The 27,540-nt window shown below is 39.5% G+C and overlaps 1 protein-coding gene across 4 annotated transcripts in view; it reads right to left on the bottom strand.

Moving 5' to 3' along the window:
- The window catches only part of LOC1278707 (transcription factor kayak), a 44,796-nt gene that overhangs the window by 14,977 nt on the left and 2,279 nt on the right, over nucleotides 1-27,540 (bottom strand). Inside the window, exons 2-4 of one of the 4 annotated variants that reach the window (XM_061647690.1) lie at nucleotides 25,209-25,423; nucleotides 24,657-24,994; nucleotides 5,072-5,991 (exon numbers count right to left, since the gene is read on the bottom strand). In XM_061647690.1, coding sequence (XP_061503674.1) covers nucleotides 5,072-5,991; nucleotides 24,657-24,923 — 1,187 coding nt within the window. In that variant the 5' untranslated portion in view covers nucleotides 24,924-24,994; nucleotides 25,209-25,423. Of the gene's footprint in view, nucleotides 1-5,071; nucleotides 5,992-10,521; nucleotides 11,589-24,656; nucleotides 24,995-25,208; nucleotides 25,427-27,540 lie in introns of those variants that run through there. The other 3 variants (XM_061647686.1, XM_318333.6, XM_061647699.1) reach the window with 3 other exon arrangements.

The raw sequence follows: 27,540 nt of genomic DNA on the forward strand, positions 1-27,540 counted from the left end.
TGCCGTACGCACGTGTATTGTCGCTCAACACTCTCAAACGAGTAACACACGGACAATCACATACACTACACACACTTTACACAGTACACTACGCACTGTACACTTATTACGCACAGCAAGCACAGATCGCTTCACGTTCAACTAAGCGTACGTAAATCTTCGTGGTGTCTATGGTGGGGTCTGTGGCTTGACGCTGGCCGTAATCATCCACCTGGAGTGCGTATAGAGAACGTCCGATTCGCTTCGTGGTTGGCGACAGAATGACAGCTAATATTTAGATTATGCTAAAAAATCGTTGTTGAGGTTTTTGTGTTTTGTGTATCATTTATGGGTATCAATGAATCATTCTATTTAAAAAAAACCCCAAAATTTGCCAAAACTGCTTACATTACAAAGTTAGTTAACATTTGTTGATCTTTTTGTTGACCTCCACCTCCAGATTTTTCCAACTGCTGATTTGCTGATGCTATACCTGCGAGCAACATCTCGATGTGATTCCCCGTTTCAAACATCACGAACAACTAATTTTTGGACAGCCAGAGGAATTTGTTTTGTGTTGTTTTCCATTTCGTGCAACTGAACCAAATTGTCCAAGATTATTAAACGAATCAACTTAAATAGGAAATGCTAATGCATGCAACCGGTCGCTTGGCTAATCACCTCCTGTCAACATAAATAAAACTGTCGAAACAAAACAAATGTACAAATGTAAAAATGTAAGTAGTGGGCACTTTATTTTGCCAGCCCCTGTAACGGTAAGCAAAGTAAGCAATTGCATGGGGGCCCGTCGATGAGGGGCTCCGCGTATCTTTAGTTCAGCATCCTTAACAGTTGATGTAATATGGCACTGTATTAGCAAGGAGGGCCCCGTGGATGATGGACGTTGGGACTCCGTGCTAGACAAACCCTAAGCACATTATTTCATTTCATTTCATTTATTAATTTCAATATGTCTGCCTCTGGTGTTGAACATATAATTGTTTAAAACCTAGTTGGCCCTATTGGAACTAAACTAACTGTAACTTAACTAAACTATGGGGGAAATAGAAAAGGATGTAACAGAATGGAAATCCATAGTGAAAGGAAAATAAGCAGCAGATAAGAATATTTAAAACAAAGAAGAAATTAAGAATAAAAGAGACATATTTAGAAAGAATAACAAACAGCCGGAACATAAAATTAGAAATTAAAATCGCGGTAATGTTCATTGTATTGACGCAAACAAATTGGCCACGGGTCGTTAATGCCAAACGCTGTATTGCGGAAAGGTATTGCAAGAGCAGTCCAATTTCTTAAACACCTGGAAGGAACATACCAACTAAGTTGGAAAAGCAAGTCTGGAGTATCTATATTCCCTCGCTACAAATTGCTGATAAATTACACACATGCTTTAGTTCGTCTAGATTCGAGGGTGTCAAGATTGAATAATATGCAACGATCACTGTATGACGGTAATGTGGTGGTGGAATTTCCAAAGTGGCGACGATATAAGCACCTAGTGAAGCGCTTTTGCACGCTTCGAGTTTCGAAGTTTGTTAGTTTGTCGAGTTTGTTATTCCAACCTGCCCTGTGACAACAATACAATGCCTTAAGGCACCTCAAATCGGTGAAGCCTGAAGTCATGCGAAAAATAAGGCCAAGGTTTGAATAAACTTTACCGATGACCAATTCAAGATGACTATCGAATGATGGTCTTTCGTCTAACATAACACCTAAATCGCGAACAAGTGACACCCTGTTGATAACAGTGTTATTAAGAACATAATTGTGAATAAGAGGGGAATGACGACGACAAAAAGAGATGACGCTACATTTACTAGAACAGAGCTCTAAGAAGTTTGACGCACACCAGGAAGATAGGTAGTTAAGAAGAGATTGGAGTACGCTGCAATCATCCTCTTGCATCACTGGAACAAATGTCATCTGCATATAGAAGGAGGTTAGGAGATAGGAGAATAAAACTAATGTCATTTATGAATAACAGAAACAAGAGGGGACTTAGTACACTTCCTTGAGGGACACCAGAAGAATTGGAAAACGGTAAAGAAAAGGACGATCCATAACTTACATGAAGATTTCTATTAGAGAGGTAAGACCCAATCCAGTGAACGAAAGACGTAGATAAGCCTAATTTAGAGAACTTCATCAACAATAGTTTATGAGATACTCTATCAAAAGCAGATTTAATATCAGTATACACTGTATCAACTTGATAACCTGTATCCAAGTACTGTATCCAACAATTTGGATATGAACGACATAAGGCTAGAGGTAGTGGAACGTTTTGGCATAAATCAATGCTGATTAAACGTTATATACTGCTTCGATAAAAACAAAAGCTCAGAATGAACGATGATTTCCAATACCTTGCCACTAGCGAGAAGTAGGGAAATACCACGATAGTTGCTTACTTCAGATTTACTGGCTTTTTTAAAAATAGGACGTATTGAAGACGCATGCCGGTTACTCCCCGGTAATCAAGTACAGAGGACCTCAAAAATTCTTACTGCATAGGGCACCCGACACTGTACACCCGCCACTACCCAGGAATAATAACTGGGATCACTATGGGATAGAAGGAAATGCAATACGTCAAAATGCTCAAAGATTTTAGTTATGCTTTTTCAATGCGTGGTGGGATCTGACGCTCTCAACACTTCTGGAGGACCTGCCGAATGGAAAACTTGGTAGCTGCCGACGAAATTTGTAACAAGAGGCGCAGGAGTTTAAAGAACAGGATCTGCGACAAGACCTTGTAGGTGGCATTGAGGACTATGATGGTACGAAAACTCGAGCATCTGAACATTGCGAGGGATTTGAACAGATATTCTTGCTTGAAATTGCTTGCAAGTATTGATCATTGTCATCGATCCCACATAAATCATGTTTATTCTTTTGAAATTCCTTAGGAAGTGCACATATTCTTTTTTATTTTAGATTTTTCTAAAATAAATAATAGATTTTAGATAGAATAAATTTTAGATGCTGTTAAAAATGATCGCGCGGTGCTATAATTTTAACTGCTAATTTTATGGGAAAAACTACTTGCCCTCACAGGCTGCTTTATAACTCCAGCGAGGACACTGGAGCTATAAAATTGTATGGAGGGCAAGACCGCATCCCATAAATGTGACATTTGCTCGAAATTATTTTTCCATATCTGTTCGACTAGTACTCGATACGCCTTAAATTGTGGATTTGTCTATGATCAAGTGTGTTGAATGCGCCAAGATTATGTGTATTCGTAAATTAGACGTTCTTCTATCGATAGACGATGGTGTCAAACCTATTTAACATTCAATGATTATGGTTTTGTTGGCAAAAAAATGGCAAATTTTTTGTAACATTATTTTGAAAAATTTAGGTATTTTTTAAGTGTAAAATGACTACGTCAACATTTATAACGATAGGAAACTTCATTTCCAGGCGAATACACTAGAAATCGACGAAAAAATCGCACCCCAATTGACATTTTCGAGTTCTAAAATCGGGGTTTTGAGCAATTTCCCTTAAACTGGCACCATAAACTCCCCTTACACTGCACCAGTTTAAGGGACTTTTAGAACAAGCCCTTTAAAATCGACTGTGCAGTGTATTTTTCGATGTTTTCTTCTTTATTCTTTGGGAAAAAAACGTTTCCAATTCATATTACTGGTTGTGTAATCTTGTTATACAAAAAATAATCGGAATAATAATTTTCACCATTTTTTCTGGCATTTCGATGGTAAGCCTCTCCGGTTCCATCTTGAAATGCTCGGCCGCCAGCACATCGCTGCCAACAGACTTACCAATAAGTCCTTATCGTCTATATCAGATCTCTCGAGGAAAACAAGAGATAAAGAGATGTTTAGTTTTTCCTGATATTTACAACCAGTGCTGCAAAATGTCACTATCAATGTCATAAAAAAATCTGACTGAAACAAAATCCATATCAGCGTCACGTACTCAATTGTGACAATCAGAGGTGATACTCAGAACGATTGGTGTGACTAATACATGCTCATGACATGTTTGCGACCATCGCTTGGTCAGTCACTATATCACGACTTTTTTTTTTTTGCTGTGATCAATTTTGCAAAATGTCACTGACATAGTCATGACAAATTCTGGCTGAAACAAAATCATCTCAGCGTAACGAGCTCTACTGCGTAGATCAGAGGCTAGCCTCAAACAGTTGGTGCGACCATCGCATGGTTGGTAACATTGTGTGCAACCAACTCGTGTTCAATCACTTGGTCGCGACAGTCGACAGTCGGTGATCATCGCGATGGTCACGGGAGATATGCATTGCGTGCGAGTGGTTCCAAGAAACAAAATGAGCATGTTTTCTCGCTCTGTTTGACCCGACAGATAATCAAAACAGATAGAGGGAGAAAGCATGCTCATTTTGTTGCTAGAGCCTACGCGCCAAGTATATTCCAAGAATGTCGCGATTATCGCCGACAACAATGTCGTGACCAAGAGAGTGATCAAAAGTTGGGTGCTAAACTAAATGTCATCAAGCATGTGATTGATTTTCCAACTGTTTGAGTATAGTCACTGATCATCTCAGTTGTGTACGTGATCTGATTTGAGCTTCGTTTCAGTCATGAGTGTTGATGATTGAAACATTTAGCAGCACTGTTCACAGCCAGAAAAAAATCATGATAATGCTTGCGTCGGCATTAAGCTAAGCTTGTCAGTCAGAGTATCGCGTTGGACTCAAGAATTCACATGTCGTGTTCAGCATGTCATGGCGCACTTTTATTGACTATCAGCAATGAGCATCAAGCTACCACGGATATGTTCATTGTTTTCGTTGGTGAACATCTCGTGATGCTCATGATAGTTTGCAGCACTGTTTACAACATTGATATTCATTGACATTTACATAAAAACAAGACGTACTATTTACAGAACGTTATCAAAAGCCATTTAAAGCCATGATCTAAAATATTTATTTGGATTTTTGTTTGTTTTTGCTTTCAACAAGATTCAGCTCCGGCACATAAGGCTTCAATCGTTCAGAATTGGCGAAATATTTCCTGGTGATGGAACATATAGTCATGAAATACAACGAGAATTAACTTACTTTTTAGAAACTGTGCTGTGTTCAGAAGCATCGTTGTCGAGATGATCCTGCATCTGCGTTGCACGTAGATTCTGCCGCTGAAGAATAAATTCTTCATCTGGTTCGGTTTTAATTTTTGGCAATACAAAGGTTGCAATGTTCTCGAGCTCAGTAGGTTTTAAGTCAATGGGACTGTGACGAGCCTGTAGGCGACAGTGCGCACGATGCGATTCAAGCAAAAACTCAAGATCATCCTTCTCTTGTTGTAGTTGTTGGATTTCCTGAGCTAATGATTGGCGCTTCTTCTCTAGTTGATCCGTTTCATCAACAAGTTCGTTTGTGTGGTCCTCGCGACGCCTACGACACCGGGCTGCTGCTTGTTTATTTCGCTCTCGTCTAATTCGTCGTTTTTCCTCTTCTTCTGGAGTGAGATTTGAGGGCTTGTGTGGACGTCGACCACCAACATTTCGTCGTCCTCCGCTACCATTTCGCGCAGAAGGGCCAGAGGTCCGCCTAGTTGTAGTCCCGATTGCGAATGAATTCACTGCGTCCAAAAGCCCCGTCTCCAATTTCACATTATCATCTGAATTACTCGTAGCAAAAGTAGATCGGGAGGCTCGCGTACCGAAAGATGGTTGGTCCATTGATGCAGAAGATTTTGAGTCCAAATCATCACCGTTAAACCCATGTGATCCAGAAACGTGCCACGAGCCGTTGGAGGTTGAGCTGAGTGATTCCTGACTTACACCGCCATCCTGGCTATGATCTTCCATTGGGTAAGAAGGTGGCACGAATCCTGCTTGGTATGGTAAATTAATTTGTGTGGCATTCGTTGCTTCTATGAACGTTTGTTCAATGTTTTTTAAGGTGGTGGGTGTCAATGTTGGCGTAGTACGTGTCGGCACACCACTGTGCACACCGATACCATCAAATGAAGCAAACTGCAAATAAAAAAAGAAAAAAAACTTACATGAAATAGAAGCTTTGCAGAACCAACCAATTCAATGCTTTGATAACAGATGTGACAACCACGGAGCCCCTATATCGACGAGACCACTTATTCCCGTTTAACGTAAATGCACAATACATGAACGTGAATTGAGTTGGATGGAAATCAAATTGTGGGCGTAGGACCAGTCACCATTTTTCAATTTCAATTTCAATTTATACAATATAATTCTCTACTTATATTTCTTAGGCGACGGAATCTCATGCTAGTCTAAGTATAGTAATCATAGTCATATAAAATCGCAAAAAAAAATCAACTTTTTTAATTAAAATGTGATTCCAGCTGATAAAGAATCTTTACTGACAATGTAAGCGTGCTTCAGACACTTAAATCTGTAACTACCTGTGACCCAAACATCAAACAGCTTAGCAATATAGGGGAAAGCGGGGCAAAATGGGCATGTGGGGCAAAATGGGCACCCTCAATTTAAGCATTATTTGACTACAAAGATACTTTCCAATGCTCAAAATGTATTCAATAGAGTGTTCTATGAACACCATGTAAGTTTCATAATCATTGCATAAAAAACAACCAACAAAAATGCAAAATAAGGTTTAGTAGCAAATTTATGTAATTTTTGTCACTTCGAAAATAAGCTTATTTACTGTCACAGGGATGCGTTGAAGTTTTGCATTGTTTATTTTTAAAGATATGATAATTCTATACAACTTGTCTGGAGAAATCAAGGCGATTGAATGCGTTTTTTTACTAATATAACAAAAAAATGCTACACGTGGGGCAAAATGGGCAATTACTCTTGGGGCAAAATGGGCAGATGCTTTTGACATACGGCACTTGGTGAGGCTTTGGTGTTGTATTTGTCGCCTCAATATTTTACATTGTTTTCATGATTTTAAGTTGTTTTCATCTTGTTTGGCAATTTTAATCCATAGATAAAGGGTGGAGGCATACAATAATGAAAGAAAAATTGTGTTTTGTGAGATATTCAAAGGAATATTCAGTAATCTGCTTAACATGCCCATTTTGCAACGCTTTCCTCTACTGCATTCACCTCAAATCACCCTTTAATGGATTCCTGCTCACACAAGTATTTCTTCTTCTTGTTCTTCGGCTCAACAACCGTAGTCGGTCAAGTTCTGCCTGTATCACTTGTGGGGTTGGCTGTCAATGACTTATGGATAACCCTACATAGCAGGATAGTCAGTCCTACGTACAGCGGCACGATCTATTTGAGGCTTAAACCCAGGACGGGCATGTAGTTGAGTTGTACGAGTTGACGACTATACCACGAGACCGGCTTACACAAGTACTAACGGACACAAAATAGCGACAAGCCATTGTAGGACGTAACAACCGGTCTGCTACCAAAACACCCTTTCACGTCGTGGCTTTATTGACTTAGGAAACTTAGCTTTAAAGAATAGATTTGATTTACTTATTGATGCGTATTTTTGATGATAATTTGCTCAAAATCTCTATGAAAAAAAAAATCGATTCAATAATAACACGTTCTTAAAATCGGCGAACCCAACTATATAAGAAGTCCTCATGCTACATACAATAGATCGTAACTGTATACTCTATCCTAACGCGATGTAGGCGTTGGTCTTAAGTTCCATTCGTGTATTTTTTTCATAAGACATAAGACATACGATATAAGGTATTTGAAATAATACTAAAAACCAGAAACAGATAAGTGTAAATATCTTGTTTACACAGACAACAACACACAAATTGAAGACATGATTCATTATAAAATGATACCTAGAATGAAACGATATAGGATATTTGAAAATCTTAACAATAAACATGAAAGGCTTTTTTGTATCGTATTTGTCTGTGTGTACAGTTTTGCATTAAGATATAACTAAAACGTTGATTTGAGCCAATTAAGCTACATAGACAATTTATAGTACAGGATATGATTTTTTGTGCTCCTTTAACCCCTACATCCCCTTCTTCCGCTTCGCTTTCACTTTTCTTGACAGTTTCATCAAGATAAAATGATGTGAATATTTTGTTTAAAATGAAGCACCCTACCGATTTTGCTGAAATTTTAGAGAAGATGCCTTATGGTGCAACAATACACTGAGAAAAAGGCTTATCCATTCCGGATAAGGGGAGGTGATTAAAATTTAAAGTTTAAAATAATAGTTCTACCTAAAAACACTCTATCCTCTTATTCATCTACATCTACACCTATATCTACACTTTCTGTTGAAATGCCTGAACCTTATCCTGCAGCAACGCCACCTCTAACATTTATGCTCATTACACATTTTGCACTTAATATATTTCTTATTCTTATTTGGCGCAAAAACGGTTCTGTATTGAAGGCCTGCGTACATCATTCACGGGCGAGGCGTGGTGATTGATTTGAGTAGAAATGTTGTGTGTCAGGGTATTGTTTTTTTGGCAGAATATTAGTGTTTGATTTTGATTGCAACATCTCGAAAGATGTGGATCAAAAATTGAGTGGGATCGCGAATGGAAGTCGTCGAAATAAACGACGGTTAAAAAAGACATCTGCTCGATTGCAATATTTCATCGTTAAATTAACAATCGTAGCAGGCTAAGAGTAGTTTGTTTTCCAGTTAAATTGAAGTGTGTCTAGTGTGCATTTGTGTACTTATGAATGTGTTTTTATGGGTTAGCATATTCCAAACGAACAACATGCAAGTCATGGGTACAAGAACCGGATGGACCGTGCCTCCATACGTATTCCTTTCCCCACACGGACTTTCCTGCAATGGTTAAAAAATATGTCGCTGAAAGACAAGCCCACTAGTGGTAGAGGCAGGACTTGACCAGCGACAGTTATTGTACCAAAGAAGAGGAAGGAAAAGAAGAAACGATTGTTGAAAGAAATGTTGTACAAAGCTGTAACCGTTACGCAGCCAATTATCTGTAGCCTATTTGCCCACTTTCTTCGTCCAGAGTTACAACTACTGCGCGGTCTTGACCTGTTGCAAGAGTGTCTCAAAACTACACCACCAGACTCCATTTTGACCTATCATCTTAAGCCTTCTTCTTCTTTTTGGCACAACAACCGCTGCCGGTCAAGGCCTGCCTGTACCCACTAGTGAAGTGAGCTTGGCTTTCAGTGACTTATTGTTACCATAGCAGGATAGTCAGTCCTACGTATGGGGGCACGGTCTATTCGGGGCTTGAACCCGTGACGGGCATGTTATTAAGTCGTTTCGAGTTGACGTCTGTACCATCAGACCAGCCCCTTGTCTTACTTGTAAGAATATACTACTTTGAGAAAGATTTATTTTTCCATTCATATGTGCATTATTTTTAAAAAAATAAATCGTTTATAAAAGCGAACTAAGATGTGATGTGGATGTTTAGCTTGGGCCCTCCTTTATTCCGGGAGAAAATCCCCCTCTGCTTACAATAGTTTCCAACTAATACTACCACTATTGCTATTCCAAAATCATTAATTTTCATTAATTAATTTAATTAACCTATAACCACATACGCGGGTATGTTTTGTTGCAATGTGTGTACTTGTATTCATAGATTCTTGTCCAAAAGTTTACTAGCTCCAAATATGATTCTAATGTCATATAGACAGGGTTTTACAAGTCAGGATCGAATGTCAGCAAAACAATTTCAGAAGCTCAAGATTCAGTTTAGAACTGTCAAAAGTTATTGTTTCACCGCACCGATGCTATTTTCAAAAGCGCAATTTGATTTTTAAATCGCTCAAGTTGTATTTTTAGAGGCCTTTCGCATCGTTATGCAAATTCAATCACGCATTTTCAGATTATTTGTATACAAATCAATTATTTAGTGCGTTTCTAGCGTTATATTTATGAAATAATACGTATTTATTGTAATAAATAAGATTTTCTGGGCAAAAAGCTACGAGCACTAGCCTATGTAAACATGCACAATGTTTATATAGCCTTTTGCTGAGAAAATCACAATTTTTAGTATAAATGCATAATATTTCATAAATATGATTGAATTTATGAAATATTAGCTAAACTGAATCTTGAGCCTCTGAAATTGTTTTGCTGACATTCGATTCTGACTTGTAAAACCCTGTATAGAAATACTTGACCCAATAGTCAGGATAACATGGCGGTCTATAAACTATTTATTGCGCCTTAAATTTATTTAACTAAAACCCATGCATCTTTAAGTTATTATAGAAAAATGAGTAAAATAATAAGAATATGTTGAAGCAGCGGCACTAACTGCAAAAATGTTTAATTGATAGCAGTTGATAAGAACTATTTTTGACTCGCATTATCTCACCCATTCAGCTCAAAATGATTGCATACCACGATGATGCAGATGACAAACAGAGTCAAAAAGTAACACCAAGATACAAAGAGAAAAAAAACAAGTGCCGAATAGAGAGAGAAAAATAAATGCTAAGAGACGCATGAGAGAGAGGAAAAGTTGAAAAGACCGATCGACAAAAATGCGAAAAAAACGAGATACAGATAACAAAGTTGAGTTGGTGTTCGGTTATTCGTGTACTTACGATTTTTTGTATAGGTGTCAACGGTGTGATTGGTGGATTGGTATTATACACGTTAAAATAAACATCATTTATTACAAGCACATCATCATCCCTCGTCATTTGGTCGGCTGGCTATGTCTCACAGGATACGTAGCCTCAAAGATTAATAAACCCGCACCACACCACTAAACAATTAACAATACAGTTACACACAAAGAACTAGGGGATATTTATCTTTTAACAAAAAAACAACTAAGCGGTTCGTACAGCACTGACGTCACGTAAACTGGTTTTCTCGTGTAAATGATAACGTAAGCAAGATTAAAAAAAAAACCTATACGTCGGTTCTATTGCCAGAACGTAATAATCTATACTTTCGACTTCGTCTTTGCCACATCAAGAAAAACACACGCTCACAAGTTGTTAGCCACAAACACACAAACTTAGATTTTTTCAAGCAAAATAGTTTGCTTGCTCAATTTGATTGATGTATTTTTACCGTAGTTTTGAAAGTGTTTTCAAACTAGTATTGCAGTGCGTCACTCGGATTTTTGCGAACGCTGGTTAGTTACTCTGATTATAGGGACGCTACAAGTCATTTACAGTATAAGTCAAGTCCCCCAAAATGTTTGCGAACTTTTTTTTATTTGTTTTTATAGATAGTACTGAACCTACTATTTAGCTGTATTAACTGCAAACTAAACTGTACCGATGTTTTGACCGCGTATATATATGAAGAACTCACGCGCAGCGTTCGCTCTGAGACCTACATATACTGAATGTCTATGGGGAATAAGTTGCCAAGGTGCGAACTAACATGAGCGAACACGATCGAACAAAGCTAGCCCAACCCTCTCGCTGATTCTCTCATTTTTGTGTTTCACGCCACCCCTTGCCGATACTTTGGACTATACGGGGACTCATACATTTGTAAGACGTTCCCTACGCAGAACGTTTCCTATACCTTCATTAGCAATTGGGAGAGAGCAATTTGATACGAATGTGCTCTACTTCATTTGCTCTCACTGAAAATGATAGGGGCACTCAGCAAAAGTGAGTGACTCTCAGTTGAGTTACCTTTTTCCACTTCTGTTCTGCCTCATTAGGTGGGAACAGAATTGGAACCAAATGTTACCAGTTTTTTATGGAAAAGTTTTATGTGTAGGGAACGTGTCACAAGTGTACGGGGACGGATACGTAGCAAAACATACCACTCTTAAATATGAGAGAAATCAAAGAGAATGATGCGCGAAAGAGAGTTCACTACGTGTTATGCATATCGTACCGGTTTCCAATTTCAATGGGAAACCCAACAATCCGCGGATCGGATTTTGTCCAATTGTTTAAATAAAGACGTGGAGTAAATGCATCGATAGTTCATCAGTTTAATCAATTATTTTAATGAAATCGGGAAAAAGGTAGGTCCTGTCCTTTTTATCTTTCAATTGGTAGAGTAGTTTTACGAGACCAGCCATCTTTTTAATGGGAATGTGAAAGCAGGCGGCAGAAATAATTTTAACACTCCATTCAAAACCTCAAACCAGCTAACTAGTCTCAGATTTACAGCCTAGATTGTTTCAATCGAGAAGGGCGCTCATGAGTTTTTTTATTAGTTAAAAATAATATTTAGTTGAAAAATGGTTCAAGACTATTTGATTGGATAATTTTAGATGTATTAAAAGTATTGTTACTCATTTCTAACAGAAAAAAAAAAACAATAACAAATAAAATGATGAACATTATTTCACTGACAAGCTGGAATTTCAGCTACCTAATGCAGTTGTAGCACAATTTAATTAACCAGTCTTAGCCACAGGAGGATGGTCCATTCTAGCCTTAACCCACGACGGGTAGATTGTTCTACCTCTATTGTTCTAAGGTCAAAGAGGAAGAATAAAATTGTGGGACTCAATGACAAAAAGCGTACGGGAGCAGAAGCTTGAAATGGGAAGATCCAAGTCGCACTAACCGAAAAAGGCGTTAAAATGATGTAGACAAGATATAAATGAAAAACAACTTACACATCTAGCACGCCACGATGACGAAGCGATTGAAAGACGGAGGCGTAGAGATCTGAAAGGCACATATATAGGTATGCGGAAAAGAAAGAAAGGAGAATAATGTTTCACAGAAAATGTCCTCCAATGCAAATAGCAGGAGCTCTAGTGCGACGAATTTAGATTCATTTTCTTTGTCAACATAAATGCATAGTTTTCGATTTTTTTAAACAAATACCTCTCTTAACGAGTAGAATCCCGCTTTGCACGAGCCATGTAGTGCACAAAACAGATTGCACGAATCATTTTTTTCACTGACCAGTGAAGTAGTGAAAACCGAAAGGTAATGTTACAATATAATAAACCTCTTCAGCATCTAACCCTTCATGGTGTCCATCTTTCCCACATCAAGTGTCTGTTTTACATCAAAGTTAGATTTAAAAAACTACATTTTCAATTGATAACAAATCCAATGAATTTGAAAGAAACTAAAATAATGTTATAAGATCTGCACTATTTATGGTCGCTGTATTTAAACACCTCTAGATCTTTAACATTGTCCTTAACGTGTCCATCTTTGCCAACCTTCCCCTAAAGGATACTCGTTTTGACGGGTTTCATTGTACATAGATTCTAGCAGACCTTATTTCATAAAAAAAGAAATAAAAAACAACACAAACAACCAGCCAAAACCATCTGAGAAATAACGATGACGCATCATGGTAAGCAAGCAGCGTTGTGAGTGCCTCAAATATACTCATTCACAAAACTCCATAAAATGCCTGAAATGAGCGGCACGACCATTACAATACATAAAAAAACTCATCCAAGAGAAATCGAATTCTCGGAAAGCAATGCTTACGTAGCTGTAGTTAAAGAAGCCCCCTTGTGAACATATGGTTGAACCAATGGCAAACGAGTATGACGATATGACGCACTCAGGGATACACGAAGACAGCTGTGCACGAGCGATTTACCCACTATGATTTCATACGCTCGTAAGTCGTGTGGCCTTGATTTTTGCCGGACCTACAACGAAACCATTTAAATTCAAACAAGATAAGCACCCAAGCACCAAAGCATCATCCTTGCTCGCTCTCTCTGCTTTGATGGTCTGTTGAATCGAACAAGAAAGCATGTTGCTTTTGTTGCTTGAACATATACTAAGTTATCACGACAGTTGTACTTAAATTTTACTTTAGTTCTGTACATAATACTGAAGTGATGTGTAATTAACAGCCAAATGTTTTCTAGAACAAAAAAAATAAACATCACAGTACGCTGTTAAGGTTGAAATTGCGCCAAAAACCTTTCGTCTACTAACTGATTTAGAACAGCGGTCGACAAAGTCCGGCCCGCGGGCCAAATTCGGCCCGTGAAAGGTTTTGAATTTGTTTTCATTTTGAAACATGGGAAGAAACTATTCGTATACAAATTACTGAATATCTTTTAGAATAACATCTTATACAGTAGAACGTCGATTATCCGGGCAGCTCGGGACCGCACAGTTGCCGGTTAATCGATTTGCACGGATAATCGTCCGAGAAATGTCAAATTCATATAAAAAATATAAAATTCACCAGTTTTATGATTAATTTACCATGAATTTATCAATTAATCGTTAGTAGAATATTATTTTAATCAATAACAATAGGTTTAACAACTTTTCACGAACAAAACTGAATTTCAAAAATACCACTAGACACTACAGAGCTGCACAAAAAACTGGTTGCTCACTTGACTATCGCTGCAAATGTTCGCTGTACGTTTGAACAGCTGTCACATTTATGCGCACGGTTAAGCCGCCCGCCGGTTAATCCGCCCCCGGATAATCGACGTTCTACTGTACCATCGTACACTTTCAACTTTGATTAAAGTACTGTAGAATGACGGATCGTTCGGTATGTCCGAACTCGTGATCGATATCCCCGTAACGTTTACATGAAAAAAGCCCTTTTTTCTGCTGGCTGTAAAAAAAACTAAGAGACATAATTTCTGTACATGTACATCATTTGAAAGGTAATTATTTAAGCTTCCTTGGACAAATAAATTTAAGACTTTGGGAGTTGCCTTTCATCAGTTATCGCCGGAATTTTCGCCATGATGGACGAAGACATGCCTATAGGCATCCTAAGTTTTCGCAACATCGTTTTGTTAGAGTAGAGTTTTTGCATCAGGTTGGTCCAGAAAAAATCGATGGAACACATGTGACGGATGTTGTACCAGTTTGCGGACTAGGGTGTCATGTCGAAATTCGGCCGAAATTCACCCAATATGATCGCGTTGAGTTTTGTTTGCCATTGCGAAGCCAGTGGACGCGATTTCTGCCTCCTGATATGTGTGTTCATGTTTATCAAGCACTATTTCACTGTTTGGTGGATATCCGGCCCAGATAACCCAGTAATGTAGCCACTTGTACCTCTGTTTTCATTTTTAGCTTCTTTTGGAACCTCAAAAATGAACCTGGGCTCTCTGGCGGTGGTTTGACTGTTACAGGGTGGCCACTCGAATCAGGATTTTAAATTCCCGGTTTTTTCCCGGTTTTTCCCGGATTTTTTGGAGTTTTCCCGGTACACTATGCTTCGCCTGCCGGTTTTATCGATACTTCAATTCCAAATTAGTATGTCATAGGTTTTCAAAAATCGTTATCTAGAAGATGGTAAGTAAACACGGGCATTACGGGAAAGGTGGACACTTGTCATAAAAAACTGGATAAAAGTTATTTGTGAATTATTCAACAATATTATATTCAATCTGGAGGTGTGACAACACATTTGAGAACCATTTTTGGCATGATTTCTATCAAATTTGTACAAAGAAAATTTCAATCGTGCACTCGTTTGTGGATCAAATTTGGCTACTATGGATCTTAAGCTATTTAAATATGAATTTCTGTATATTTTCGGAAGTTTTATATGAGCAAAATACTGATGAAACAATTAAAAAAAAGCTTTACAAATATTACTTTTTGGTGGTTTAGCATCATGACAATAACGTGTAAAGACCCCGTGGCATAGATATTTTTCATCTGCTATCAATTGTTGATTAACAGATGTCATCACACAACCTTAAAAAAGGTAAACCGGAAGTCATGGACCAACCAGCCACTGGAGAAAGCATACAAATCTGCAAAGAACGGATTTCCTGTTTAACAGCAGCCATGCATTATGCTGTTACTCGCACGACGCTGATGATGCATCTCACGAATAGATGCAGGAGATTTCAGTGGGTTTTTCTTCATTTTGGGACACTTTCTTGAATATGTTTTACGGGAAGTGTACTTTATGTGATAATAAAACAAAGTAGTAACGATCGAACTGCAGAAGCGACGCCACCTGAATCATCAGTGCCAGCCAGTGTGGGAACCCAGTCACCCGGGCGGAATGAAGCTACAGGGCCGGAACCAAAATGCAAAATGCCAATGTACAGGCGATGTGTGATTGGGTAACCTTGAAATTCGTAAAAAGTACAAAAATTATCAGTTATGTTCAAAATTTGGGATCGCCCACTAAATTCACCGTTAAATTCGACATGACTGCAACTTCACGAGAGATGAAAAACAAAAGACGAGTGCAAGGTAGATCGAATAGGCACACCATACCCGAAACATGCAAGAACCGATATCGGTGAATGTAAGTATTGCACCAGTGCGAATGAGAAGTATAGTACATCTATTGAGTACCATATGTGAGAAACGGAAAATGTTGTCCTTACACATTGGTGTGATGTTGCTGGCCTGTGGTAAGGTAACGGTTAGAACCTCACCGCATGCGATTTTGCCGCATGGGGCAAGAAAAGAGTTTTCTCAATTTTCTAGTTTTTCAAGGTATTATTGATATTTTGTTGTTTCTTTATAAAGATAATCATTATTTTATATGATTTTAGACATTTGACATCTGAAACAAAATCGCATGCGACGATGCGGCAATATCAAATGATTTTGATTTTGCCGCATCGCCACATGCGGCAGATTCGCAAGTGCTGTCATTGACGTCAAATCCCATACAAAAGCTTGCGGCAAAATCGCATGCGGCTAGGTTCTGACCGCTGCCTAAGTTGGGAACAATATACAAAACATCCCATTAATTGAAAATGCACTTAGTACAATTGGTTAACAGTGATAGCCAAAGTTTGTGATAATTTCCCGGTTTTTTTGCAGAATTTCCCGGTTTTTCCCGGTTTTTCCCGGAAAAATAAAATTCCCGGCTAATTCCCGGTTTTCCCGGTTTTCCCGGTTGAGTGGCCACCCTGCTGTTACCTAATAGTGCCTAGATGTTGGCGACCAAACCGCAGAAACGTTCTCATGCGACGACAAACTTCTGTACGTAGTCCATTTAAGACGCTACGAGATGTCATTCGTTGATCGCGCACGCTTCAAAGTTGGTTGGTTCTCTTTTTTTGTCATCATGGTGTCATAAAGATTGACTGATAGAGGTGTTTAGGTGAGGTGACTGGAAGAGGTTGTCTGTTGTCTCATGGGATACTACTACTCAAAGTGCAATTAACGTTTTGTTTGAGCGGGTTAAGATAATCCCATGATAAACCCATGAATATGTCGATTTTGTTAATGCAACCGTTATGTAATGTTAAAAGCCGGCATCGCGAATAAATGAACACATTTTAACAGTCGTTTAAAGTTCATTTTGGTTTAACCGAGTTCATTTTTTGTTCATTCCTGTTAAAATAAACGACCGTCAAAACAGTTAACGACTGCTCGAAATGGCATATAGGCAAACACGGGGTAAAAATTCAAGAAGTTCAATTAAACGACTGTTAATTTGTATCGCATACGCTCTTGACAGTCGTTTGTTTAACGACGGCATAGGATCAGTCGTTAAAATTAACAAATGAACTCAATGCGATCGCAATGCCAAATTCTAGCAATTTTTAACAACTCTGGTTAATTTTTAACGACTGTTAATTTTAAACCAATTATTTCGCGATACCAGCTATTATCTCAAAGCAATGAACACATTTTAACAGCCGTTTTAAATTCATTTTGATTCAGCCGAGCTCATTTGTTGTTCATTCCTTAAAATGAACGATCGTTAAAACAGTTGTGGGCTGTTCGTTATCTTATATATAAATCAAATTCTAGGAACAACTAACGGTACGTTACTGCTGGGCTTCTTAGACCGTTTCACTTGAAAGCAACGACTGTTGTTGCAAGTGCAATTTAAGAAACAGAAGAGCAAGCCCCCAAACCAGACTACTTTGGTCATGTTACAGTCAGAATTGATTAGTTGAACGCTTTTTAGTTGACATGCTTTAGTTGAGCGCTGAATAGTTTGCTGACAGTTCAATCAATAAAATGGACAGGAAATAAATAAGTATGAATAGATTTTGATACCAACTGAGTTCAGGAAAACAAGATGTCCCATTAAGTGAATAAGAACTGTAAACATAATTGTTACCAGAATACTAACAGGGTTTTCCGATAGAACTCTAGACCGCGGGACACTTTGAAAAATCAGCGGGAGTCAATCGCAAGACTGTGGAACGACACTTGAAAACGTTGACGATACCAGGATCTGCGAATTTGTATCGCAAGACACTTTTACGGGCACATTATCATCTCCCAGGGACATACCGCAGGAAGTTTTTAATTTCAAATTTTGAGCACCCACTGTTAGGGTTTCACAAAATCAAACTGCGGGGGCGGTAACAATATCGTTCAGCTATTTTACATGGAGTTTAACACTTGACGACTGAAATCATGTCAACACTCCATACAAATCCAAACGCAAAACTAGCCTCCGTATTGCAGTCGAGATTATTCCATGCTATCTATAAACATATATGTATATGCAAATATAAGGAATATGTAAACAAAAGCCGATTCGTCCCGGGCGCGATCAGATTTGCTCATGAATGATTGATTATTTTCCCAAAGATAAATATTGGGCAAAGAAAGGTTAAAAATTGCTCGGATCGATTTATTTAAGCTAAATAACTACAGCTGATTTCAAAGAGAACAAAACAGATAGTTCAAAGAGAACAAAACAATTTTTGAATGCATCTTTGCTTGTACACAATTGCTGAACTCCAATATGACGGACCGTAACTGTCACATGGATAAAACGCCGATGAATATTGTTCACAGCAGAAGCGATAAAAATCAGCCTTCTAAATTCATACACCTTGGGATAAGCCCACATATTATACCCTCTATATTATACTATAGAGTATATTTTATAGTATATTATACCCACTTAGATAGCTGCTCGAAAACTGCTATACAATGCAAACAACTAACAGGCTGAAATTTCAGCCTACGAACTTAAAACGGAATGGGCCCCTCAAGTGGAAATGCATTGATAATTATCTTGTTTTGTCCTCACACAACTAACTCCACTAACAAACAATTTCATCCTGCGCACTTCCGTCGCGCTCCGTGATTTTTCAATAATTTTCTTGTGTTTTCTGCGTCGCATCGCATTGTTGCCTATTCTACGGACTATTAAACTGCTTCACATCATCGTTGCGTCTTGGCGAATTGTTTCGTTGCTCCGCAACTGTGGTTTCCTGCTGTTTTTTCCTGCTCGGCTTAGCAGTGTTGTGCTGTGGTTACGCGTGATTTCGCGATGGCGGCTATTTGCTTCTCGTGTGCTGAACCGCTAGAGGCCACCGGCTGCATCATCAGTTGTGCATATTGTGACGCTACGTTCCACCGCGGCTGGAGCTGCATTGGCTGCACTAACATGCTTAAAAATCCGCGCTGCCGTTCGGTAAAAGAAATAGGCGCCCAGGTCGGTTTCTAAGCCGCCCTCACCTCAGCCGTAGCAGCTATCGGCACGCTCGTTGAGTCTATTGTCGCCGAAGTTCGCAGTGCCCTCCCCTTTTACTCTCCTTCAAACTGCATCCACGCCTCACATTCGGAATCCTGATCCTCGACCGGCTACTGGTAGATAGCGGAGGTGCGTAATCGAGGATTCGGCATCTCCTGGTGTAAACAGAATTCTAAACAGTCGCGGTAACATATTTTGTGCCGCGTCATCGCCAAACGCATACACCAATACCACGATTGCCGTCCAGCCGGCACCTACACAACCGCATGAACTGGTGGGAACCGATCCGTTATCATCACCGCTTCAAGCTGCACCTCGTGAGCCATTCACAGGTAGGATCTGGATCCGCCTATCCCGCTTATCAACGGCCGTCACTGTGGAACAAGTGGTCGCTTCTGTAAAGCGTCGCTTAGCCACCGATGACGTTATTACGTATTGCCTGCTGAGAAGAGGGGTTAGTGTGGACAGCATGAATTGGCTTTCATTTCTCATCTCCTATAGCCACCCGAAACCGCTTTACAACACGCACACCAGCTACTAGTACTGATCACCGCTACACCACACGCACACCAACAACGACTCACCGTTTAGCCGCACACACGTCTACTCCACCTGGTCCTGAAACAACATCATCACAACAGTGTCACCCCCCGGTGAATGATACCCTGGAAGCACCCAACTCAACACTTGTTTCTGGACCGCCCCAAAACCACCGCGCTACATCTCCACACCTGCACCAGTCTACAATCGATCGCTTTTTTCTCAACTAGACGAAGTTCCGCTCATTGCACGCAACAAACACGCCAAGCCTCATGCTCTGACAACGCAGCTCAATTGACTTACCGTATACCCGCTTTATCCAACCGCCACAATGACAACGCTACCGCTGAATATTTAAGCTGCTATTATCAAAACTTTAGAGGTTTGCGCACTAAAACAAATAAATTTCACCTAGCTGTATCGGAGGCTGACTTCGACCTCATCGCCCTCACGGAAACTTGGCTTGTTGACAACATTCCATCTGCTCTTCTCTTCAACAACAACTTCTCTGTTTACCGCTGTGATCGCTCTCTCAGCGGCTCTAGCTCTCGCGGTGGTGATGTTTTGCTAGCCGTTTCTAACGCATACGAGTCGATATAATTACCTTCCCGTGATCGTTCTCTCGAGTATATTTGTGTGCGCGTCACCTGCAATAACGCACATCTGTACGTCATGGTAGTATACATTCCACCGTAGCTTAGCTCCGAGATATCGACTCTTCGCTCTCTACATGATTGTATCAGCAGCTTCACTCTCACACTGAACCCTTCGGGTCTGCTGTTTGTATTGGCGATTTCAATCAGCCTAGCATAAGCTGGTCCACAGCTGATCCTTCGTCCTCGCCAGCATACTCATCAATCACGCACTATGAACCAACTGCGCGCTCACTGGCCAACAACACCTTTGTGGATGGATTTAAATTTAACGGATTAGTGCAACTTAATCACATCAATAATTCGCACGGACGCATGCTTGACCAGCTCTACGCTAACAATGCTGCAGCTAAATTGTGTTCGCCTGTCTTTCCAAGTGTTGTTCCGCTTGTACCTCTTGACTCCTACCATCCGGCGTTTGACTTCAATATACGTATTAACTCGTCGACCCGACGCAATTCGACGACTCGACAAAACTCGACGACAACCGCATTTTATCGTTATAACTTTGCTTAAGCTGACTATGTGAAACTGAACGACATGATATCAATGTTTAACAATAGCTTTCATTGTTCCAATTTTATTTCACTTGACGAAGCAGTATGTTCATTCTCGTCCTTCATGCTGCAAGCCTTTGTTGTATGCGTCCCAGTTCAGCGTCCTAAACCTAACCCCCCCTGGGCGGACCGCACACTCAAACGACTCAAACGTGTAAAAAGAGCTGCTTATCGTCACTACCAAACGCGCCGCTGCCAAAGATCTCGCTCGATCTACTTTGACACGCACTCTTTAAACTGCAGTTATAACAGGTTTCGATATGGCAGATATTTGAGTAAAATTCAACGTAACCTCTGCAGGTGGCCTGACTCGTTTTGGCGCTTCTACAACAGCAAAACAAAATCCACGCATACACCGAAATCCATTACGTACAAAGGAGCAACAAGTGCCAACACTAATGAAATGTGCAATCTCTTCGCGGATCGCTTCGCAGATTGCTTTTCACCGGCCATGAATGATACCGATACCATTGATGCTGCTCTCGTCAACACTCCGGCTGGCGCAATTAACATGAGCACTCCTTTCATCGACAGTGAGATCGTTTTATCAGCCCTAACGCAACTAAAGCCTTCCTTCGCTCCTGGACCCGACGGAATTCCTTCTACCGTGCTGAAACGCTGCCAAACGACAGTAGCACCTATCCTTGCAAAAATGTGTAATGCATCGCTAGCCAATGGCTACTTTCCCGGAACATGGAGGAAATCTTGGATGGTTCCTATTTACAAAAAGAGCGACAGGACAGATGCCATCAACTACCGGGGTATTACATCTTTGTGTGCCATTGCCAAGTTGTTCGAACTAGTGATTTACAAAAATCTGCTACATGCATGCCGCAGCTACCCGTATCAACATGGATTCGTGCCAAAAAAAAGTCGACTACCACGAACCTGGTTGAATTTGTAACCTATTGCACTAGTCAAATTGATGCCGGAGCTCAAGTCGATGCAATATATACAGATCTGAAAGCAGCATTCGACTCTCTTCCGCACGCAATTCTTCTCGCTAAACTCGATAAACTAGGAGTTCCTAGCTCGCTCGTACAGTGGCTTAAGTCTTACCTAATTAATCGCACATACATCGTGAAAATTGATAAGCACATGTCCAAAGAAATAGTCAGCAGCTCGGGTGTGCCACAAGGAAGCAATATTGGCCCGCTTCTCTTCATATTGTTCATCAACGATGTTACCCTCGCTCTACCTCCCGACAGTATCAGTCTGTTTGCCGACGACGCAAAAAAATTGCGCCTATTCACAACACAGGTGATTGTACATTCCTGCAAGACTGCATGGAAATTTTCTGTTCGTGGTGCAAGCGTAACGGACTGACTATCTGCATCGAGAAATGCTACTGTGTGTCTTTTAATCGATGCAGGAGCCCAGTCACTGGTACACCGGTGGACAAAAAGATAGGAAAAAAATTTGTTGTGTGTTTTTTTGCGTGCAATAGGTGTGTCTTCGCCAACAGTTGTTGTTGTTGTTAGTATGGTTTAGAGAGGCTTTGGCTCCTGCGGAGTTCGTTGGCCTCTTATCGCCAACAGATCGAGGCGTATGTTGTTGTTAGTATGGTTTAGAGAGGCTGTGGCTCCTGCGGAGTTCTTTCGCCTAACGTTCGAGGCGTACTGAATTTGCAATCGCTGTTTGTTTGCCTTTTATATTCGCATTTGTGATGCGCTACTTATCTGAGTTTTGAGTAACGGCAGCGTTTTTCGGTATAAAAAGATATCCAAACCGTGTTGCGCTTCATTCTTCATTCAGTGGTCAAGGTGAAAGTTTGTGATTTGAAAATTCCACAAGTTCATCATGGGTCGCGGAAAGCACTGCACTCCAGAGGAGCGGAAACATATTCAGGGTTTGTATCGTGAGAACGTGCCTATCAAAACCATCTGCAAGGCGTTCGGCCGTTCGCGGACGTTTGTGGACAACGCCATTCGTAGCGAGGCTACGGGTAAATCCACAGGTCATCCGCGAAAAACAACGGCTGACGTTGACGTGCAGATGGTTGAGATAATCAGGGCGGACCCTTTCAAAACTTGCAATCGTATTAAGCAGGAGCTTAGATTGCAAGTTTCGGCGAAAACGGTGTCGCGCCGTTTACACGCCAGTGGGTTCTGTCCCCGGAAACCACGAAAGGTTCGTAAGCTAATGCCGCACCACGTAGAAGCGCGCATTCGGTTTGCCGAAGAGCATTTAGCTGCATCTATCTTTTGGTGGAGCAAAATATTTTTTTCAGATGAGTCCAGAATCAATCTGGATGGTTCGGACGGCACTAAATACGTCAGGCGCCTTCCTAAACAGGCGTATCATCCAAAAAATACTATAAAAACCCTAAAGCACGGAGGCGGCCACGTAATGATGTGGGGTTGCTTCTCCTGGCACGGCCCGGGTCCTTTGTTCCGTATCAAAGGGACACTGAACTCGGAAGGGTATAGAAACATACTACGTCGTAAGATGTTGCCACACGCCCGACACAAATTCGGAGACGAAGAGCATTACATCTTTCAGCACGATAATGACTCAAAGCATACATCGCGATTAGTTAAATGTTTTTTGGCAAACGAGGATGTGCAAGTTCTACCGTGGCCTGCGTTGAGTCCAGACCTCAACCCGATTGAGAATTTGTGGTCAACTCTCAAGCGTCAGCTTAAGAACAAGCATGCAACACCACCTCCCAACAACCACTTAAACAGTCCTTTTCAGGGCTACCAAATATTTCCGACAAGAACTATGTTTTTCGGTCACAGAAAAAAGTTCCTATTTTTATGTCCACCAGTGTACCTACTTCACGGACGGCACTGCAGTTAATCGACAAAGTCATGCCAAAGAACTGGGCGTTCTGCTTGGCTCTAGTTTGAACTTTAAACAGCATATCGATGACGTTGTAGCTAGAGGAAATCAATTACTTGGCGTGGTTATCCGGACAAATAGTGAGTTCCACAACCCCATGTGCATCAAAGCTGTCTACAACAGTATTGTTCGTTCGGTTCTGGAATATTCGTGCGTAGTCTGGAGCCCAACTACCGCTTCTTCAATTGCTCGACTTGAGGCGATTCAACGTAAACTCACGCGATATGCCCTACGTTTACTTCCCTGGCAGGATCGCAATAATCTTCCTCCGTATGATGCGCGGTGCCGTCTTCTAGGCCTTGAACCTCTTTAGGTTAGAAGACGCAATGCACAGTGTTCTTTCATCGCTGGTTTGCTAAATGGCTCTATCGAATCATCGCCTTTGTTGCATCGAGTCGATATCTATGTACCATCCCGAACACTTAGATCTAGAGAAACTCTACGGCTCGCTCAACCCCGTTCCAGCGCTGGTCGGTCTGACCCTATGTTCCGCATGTCGGCTGTCTTCAATACTGTCTCGGATTGCTTCGACTTCGACATCTCGACTCAGTTACTGTTAATGAACTGTTACATCTTTATTAGGCCATACGGCCCGTTGAAGATTAAATAAATAATAATAATAATAAAAATAAAAGTTATTCGCATTTACAAAAATTCATAAAAAAAGGTTTTAGGTTCTATTAAATTTTTTGTATGGAGTTTCCAATTTTTCAAATGCAATTGCTGTTGTGTGGACAACAGAGTTATAATTAGTGTTTTACAGCAATATAAACTTACCGCACGGGACATACGAAAACTTGAAAACGGTTGAACGGGAGCGTTGATAGTAAGATCGAGACTTGCAGGTTGATCGTTGTTGTTCCCTCCTACATGATCTTTACCAGCAACTACCGTTAATGAAGGCATTTGGTGATCAGCCTCAGCGTGACTTGTGCTGATAACGCTGTCATGAATATTTCCACTACAACTGTTATTACTAACATCACTATCTAATTGCGAGTTTTCATCGCATGAGCGTGATGCAACATTGTTGTGACTCTTCATATTGGCGTATTCACTCCTTCGGAAATCGTTGACGTTGATGTTGGAGGCAGTCTAATAGAGGCAGCGTAAATCTGAGAATGACATTTAGGTGGTATGTTAGTATTGGTTTGGAAAATAATTATACCATGACTTATTTTTTCAGAAAATATTAATGATCCAATGAAACAATATTGTAGGGAAACAGGACAAATATGGCTTATTAGACAGTTGTGTATTTCGAACCAAAAACCAATTATTCTTAATTTATTCTATGTTTTTACTGTTTATGTATGGATTAAAAATTACCTCATTGTCACAAGCACAAGCCCTAAATTAGTGTGAAAACGCACATTTGCGACAAATTTCTTTTCATGAGATTCCGGATGTTTCATGTTTTGACGTTCAAGTGTTCGTTAACTGAGAATCACTCCAGTTAGCGAACCTCCAGTTAAATAGCAATCCAGTTAAAACACATCCAGTTAGCGGTCACCTATACCTAGTGGTATTCCCCGCGTTACGACCTCCTCGAGTTATGACGATTCGCAGATACGACGATTTTGATTTTGACAGTTAAACGTAGTCATTGAGAATAAATTCATATATATATATATATATATATATATATATATATATATATATATATATATATATATATATATATATATATATATATATATATATATATATATATATATATATATATATATATATATATATATATATATATATATATTTTTTTTTTAATTTCTTGCTGATAACCGTTACATACACATATACAAAGATTCCAAAAGTACCCGCTCTTGAATATCTGTATCGTTTTTGGAATAAAATTAATATATTATCGAACATTGTTTTAAATAAAATAAACGATATCATAGATATCGACCTCTCAACATCGGTTATAAACTTTCGACATACAATTAATTCGATCAACGCAACCAAATACAGTCGTATATCGGGGGTCACCAGAATTTATCTATGATTTCGTGAAAAAATAGCCATTTTAATTTATTGTGGATTTCTTAATCTTATTGTTTGTAAAATGTTTCACTGGTGCAAAATAGTCATTCCAGCTTGTGACAAAATTGTCTTCATTTCATTTTTTGTTATGAGCAACGTGATGGAGCTGTGATATAGGTTAAGATCGCTACAGTAAATTAGTTTTTCATAAATAAAACTGTATTGTAAGTATGTTATGTTTAATTTTTGGTAGGACGTGCCGCTGTACAAACGTACCGTAGTAAAATGTACCACAGGCAAAGTAGAAAGAAACAGAGGGAGACAAGAGTGAGACAGTGATAAGCAAGCGACCAACAAAATGGGTATAAAAGGAGGTGGAATTGGAATAAAATGACAGAATTGTTTTGGCTACAAGAGGAACAAGTGTCTCTGTTGAGCGTTTCTACTTTTCCGTTTTTTTTTACGATTCTTTACATGTATACTATATCGACAAGCAAATTACAGCATTCCAGCATCCATATTCTTCGATTTTACTAGATAATTCAACAAAACACCTAAATACTAAATTGTGATCTCTATGTAGTGACAATTCTACCAAGATGCAGGAGCTTAAACCAAAGCCTAAATTCGAATATTGCGGTCAATTTTGACCCTATGTTTTGATGTAATTTGACATTTCGTGTAAGACCATTATACCCCATAGAAAGACCATTTTACCCCGTACAATACATTTAGACGACTTGTGTCGTTGATTTTCATTTTAAAAATTTAAATTTGTTTGTAATGCATAAAGTTCTGATTGTTGTTCATGAATAAGATGAAGAAATATCGATTGCCGTCAAAATAACAGTGTAAAGTAGTTTAACCCATCAGATACAGACCAAAATCCTTAACAGATCCATTTTGCCCCGCTTTCCCCTAATACTTAAATAAAGGAATCCCCCCAAGCTCCCGACCACACTGGTTTTCGCAGATCTTTTCGGGGATAATGCATTAACGAATTATCCCCGGAAACATCAACGATATGCAGACCATTTTCGGGGATAGTGAACACACGTGAAGAATGAATCCATGCAAAAAAGAGCTAAAAATAGAAATGAATATTCGGATTCACTCCCTCCCCTCATGTTCCAATTCATGCTTATGCTTCATCCTTAATGCTACCAACCACATCGCTAATTCTACTTCGAATCGCTTTGCCAGTTGCGCCACCATATTATTATTCATGGTCGTACTATTTGCTGGTTTTTTGTATGAAGGGGTACTGATACTAAATGAATTAAAAGAAATAATTTAAAAAAAAACAAAAAAAAAATTGAATATAACATATGCATTTCTAACAATGAGTAAAAAGGTCTGAAGTTATTGGAGCTGGATGTTTTAAAAATAGAATAAAACTTTAAATCATCAAATAAAAACAATAAAAAGAGGATTGAACTCAGATCAACCATGGTACAAACATAACACCATTACCATTCGACCATAACTACTTCATGAACATGAATCGTTATCTTTCAGTTTAAACCCCTTCACCGTAGCAATAGACGATGCGCAATCTCAGATTGCGCATATATTTATCTGTCAAACGGGTCGGTTTGATATATTTATCTGTCAAAAAAAATTTATATATCTCGGACTTATAATATTGAAAATATATGCGCAATCTTGGCGCAATCTG

This window comes from Anopheles gambiae, chromosome X (assembly GCF_943734735.2).
Source record: "Anopheles gambiae chromosome X, idAnoGambNW_F1_1, whole genome shotgun sequence".
In the NCBI taxonomy this organism is placed as follows: domain Eukaryota; kingdom Metazoa; phylum Arthropoda; class Insecta; order Diptera; family Culicidae; genus Anopheles; species Anopheles gambiae.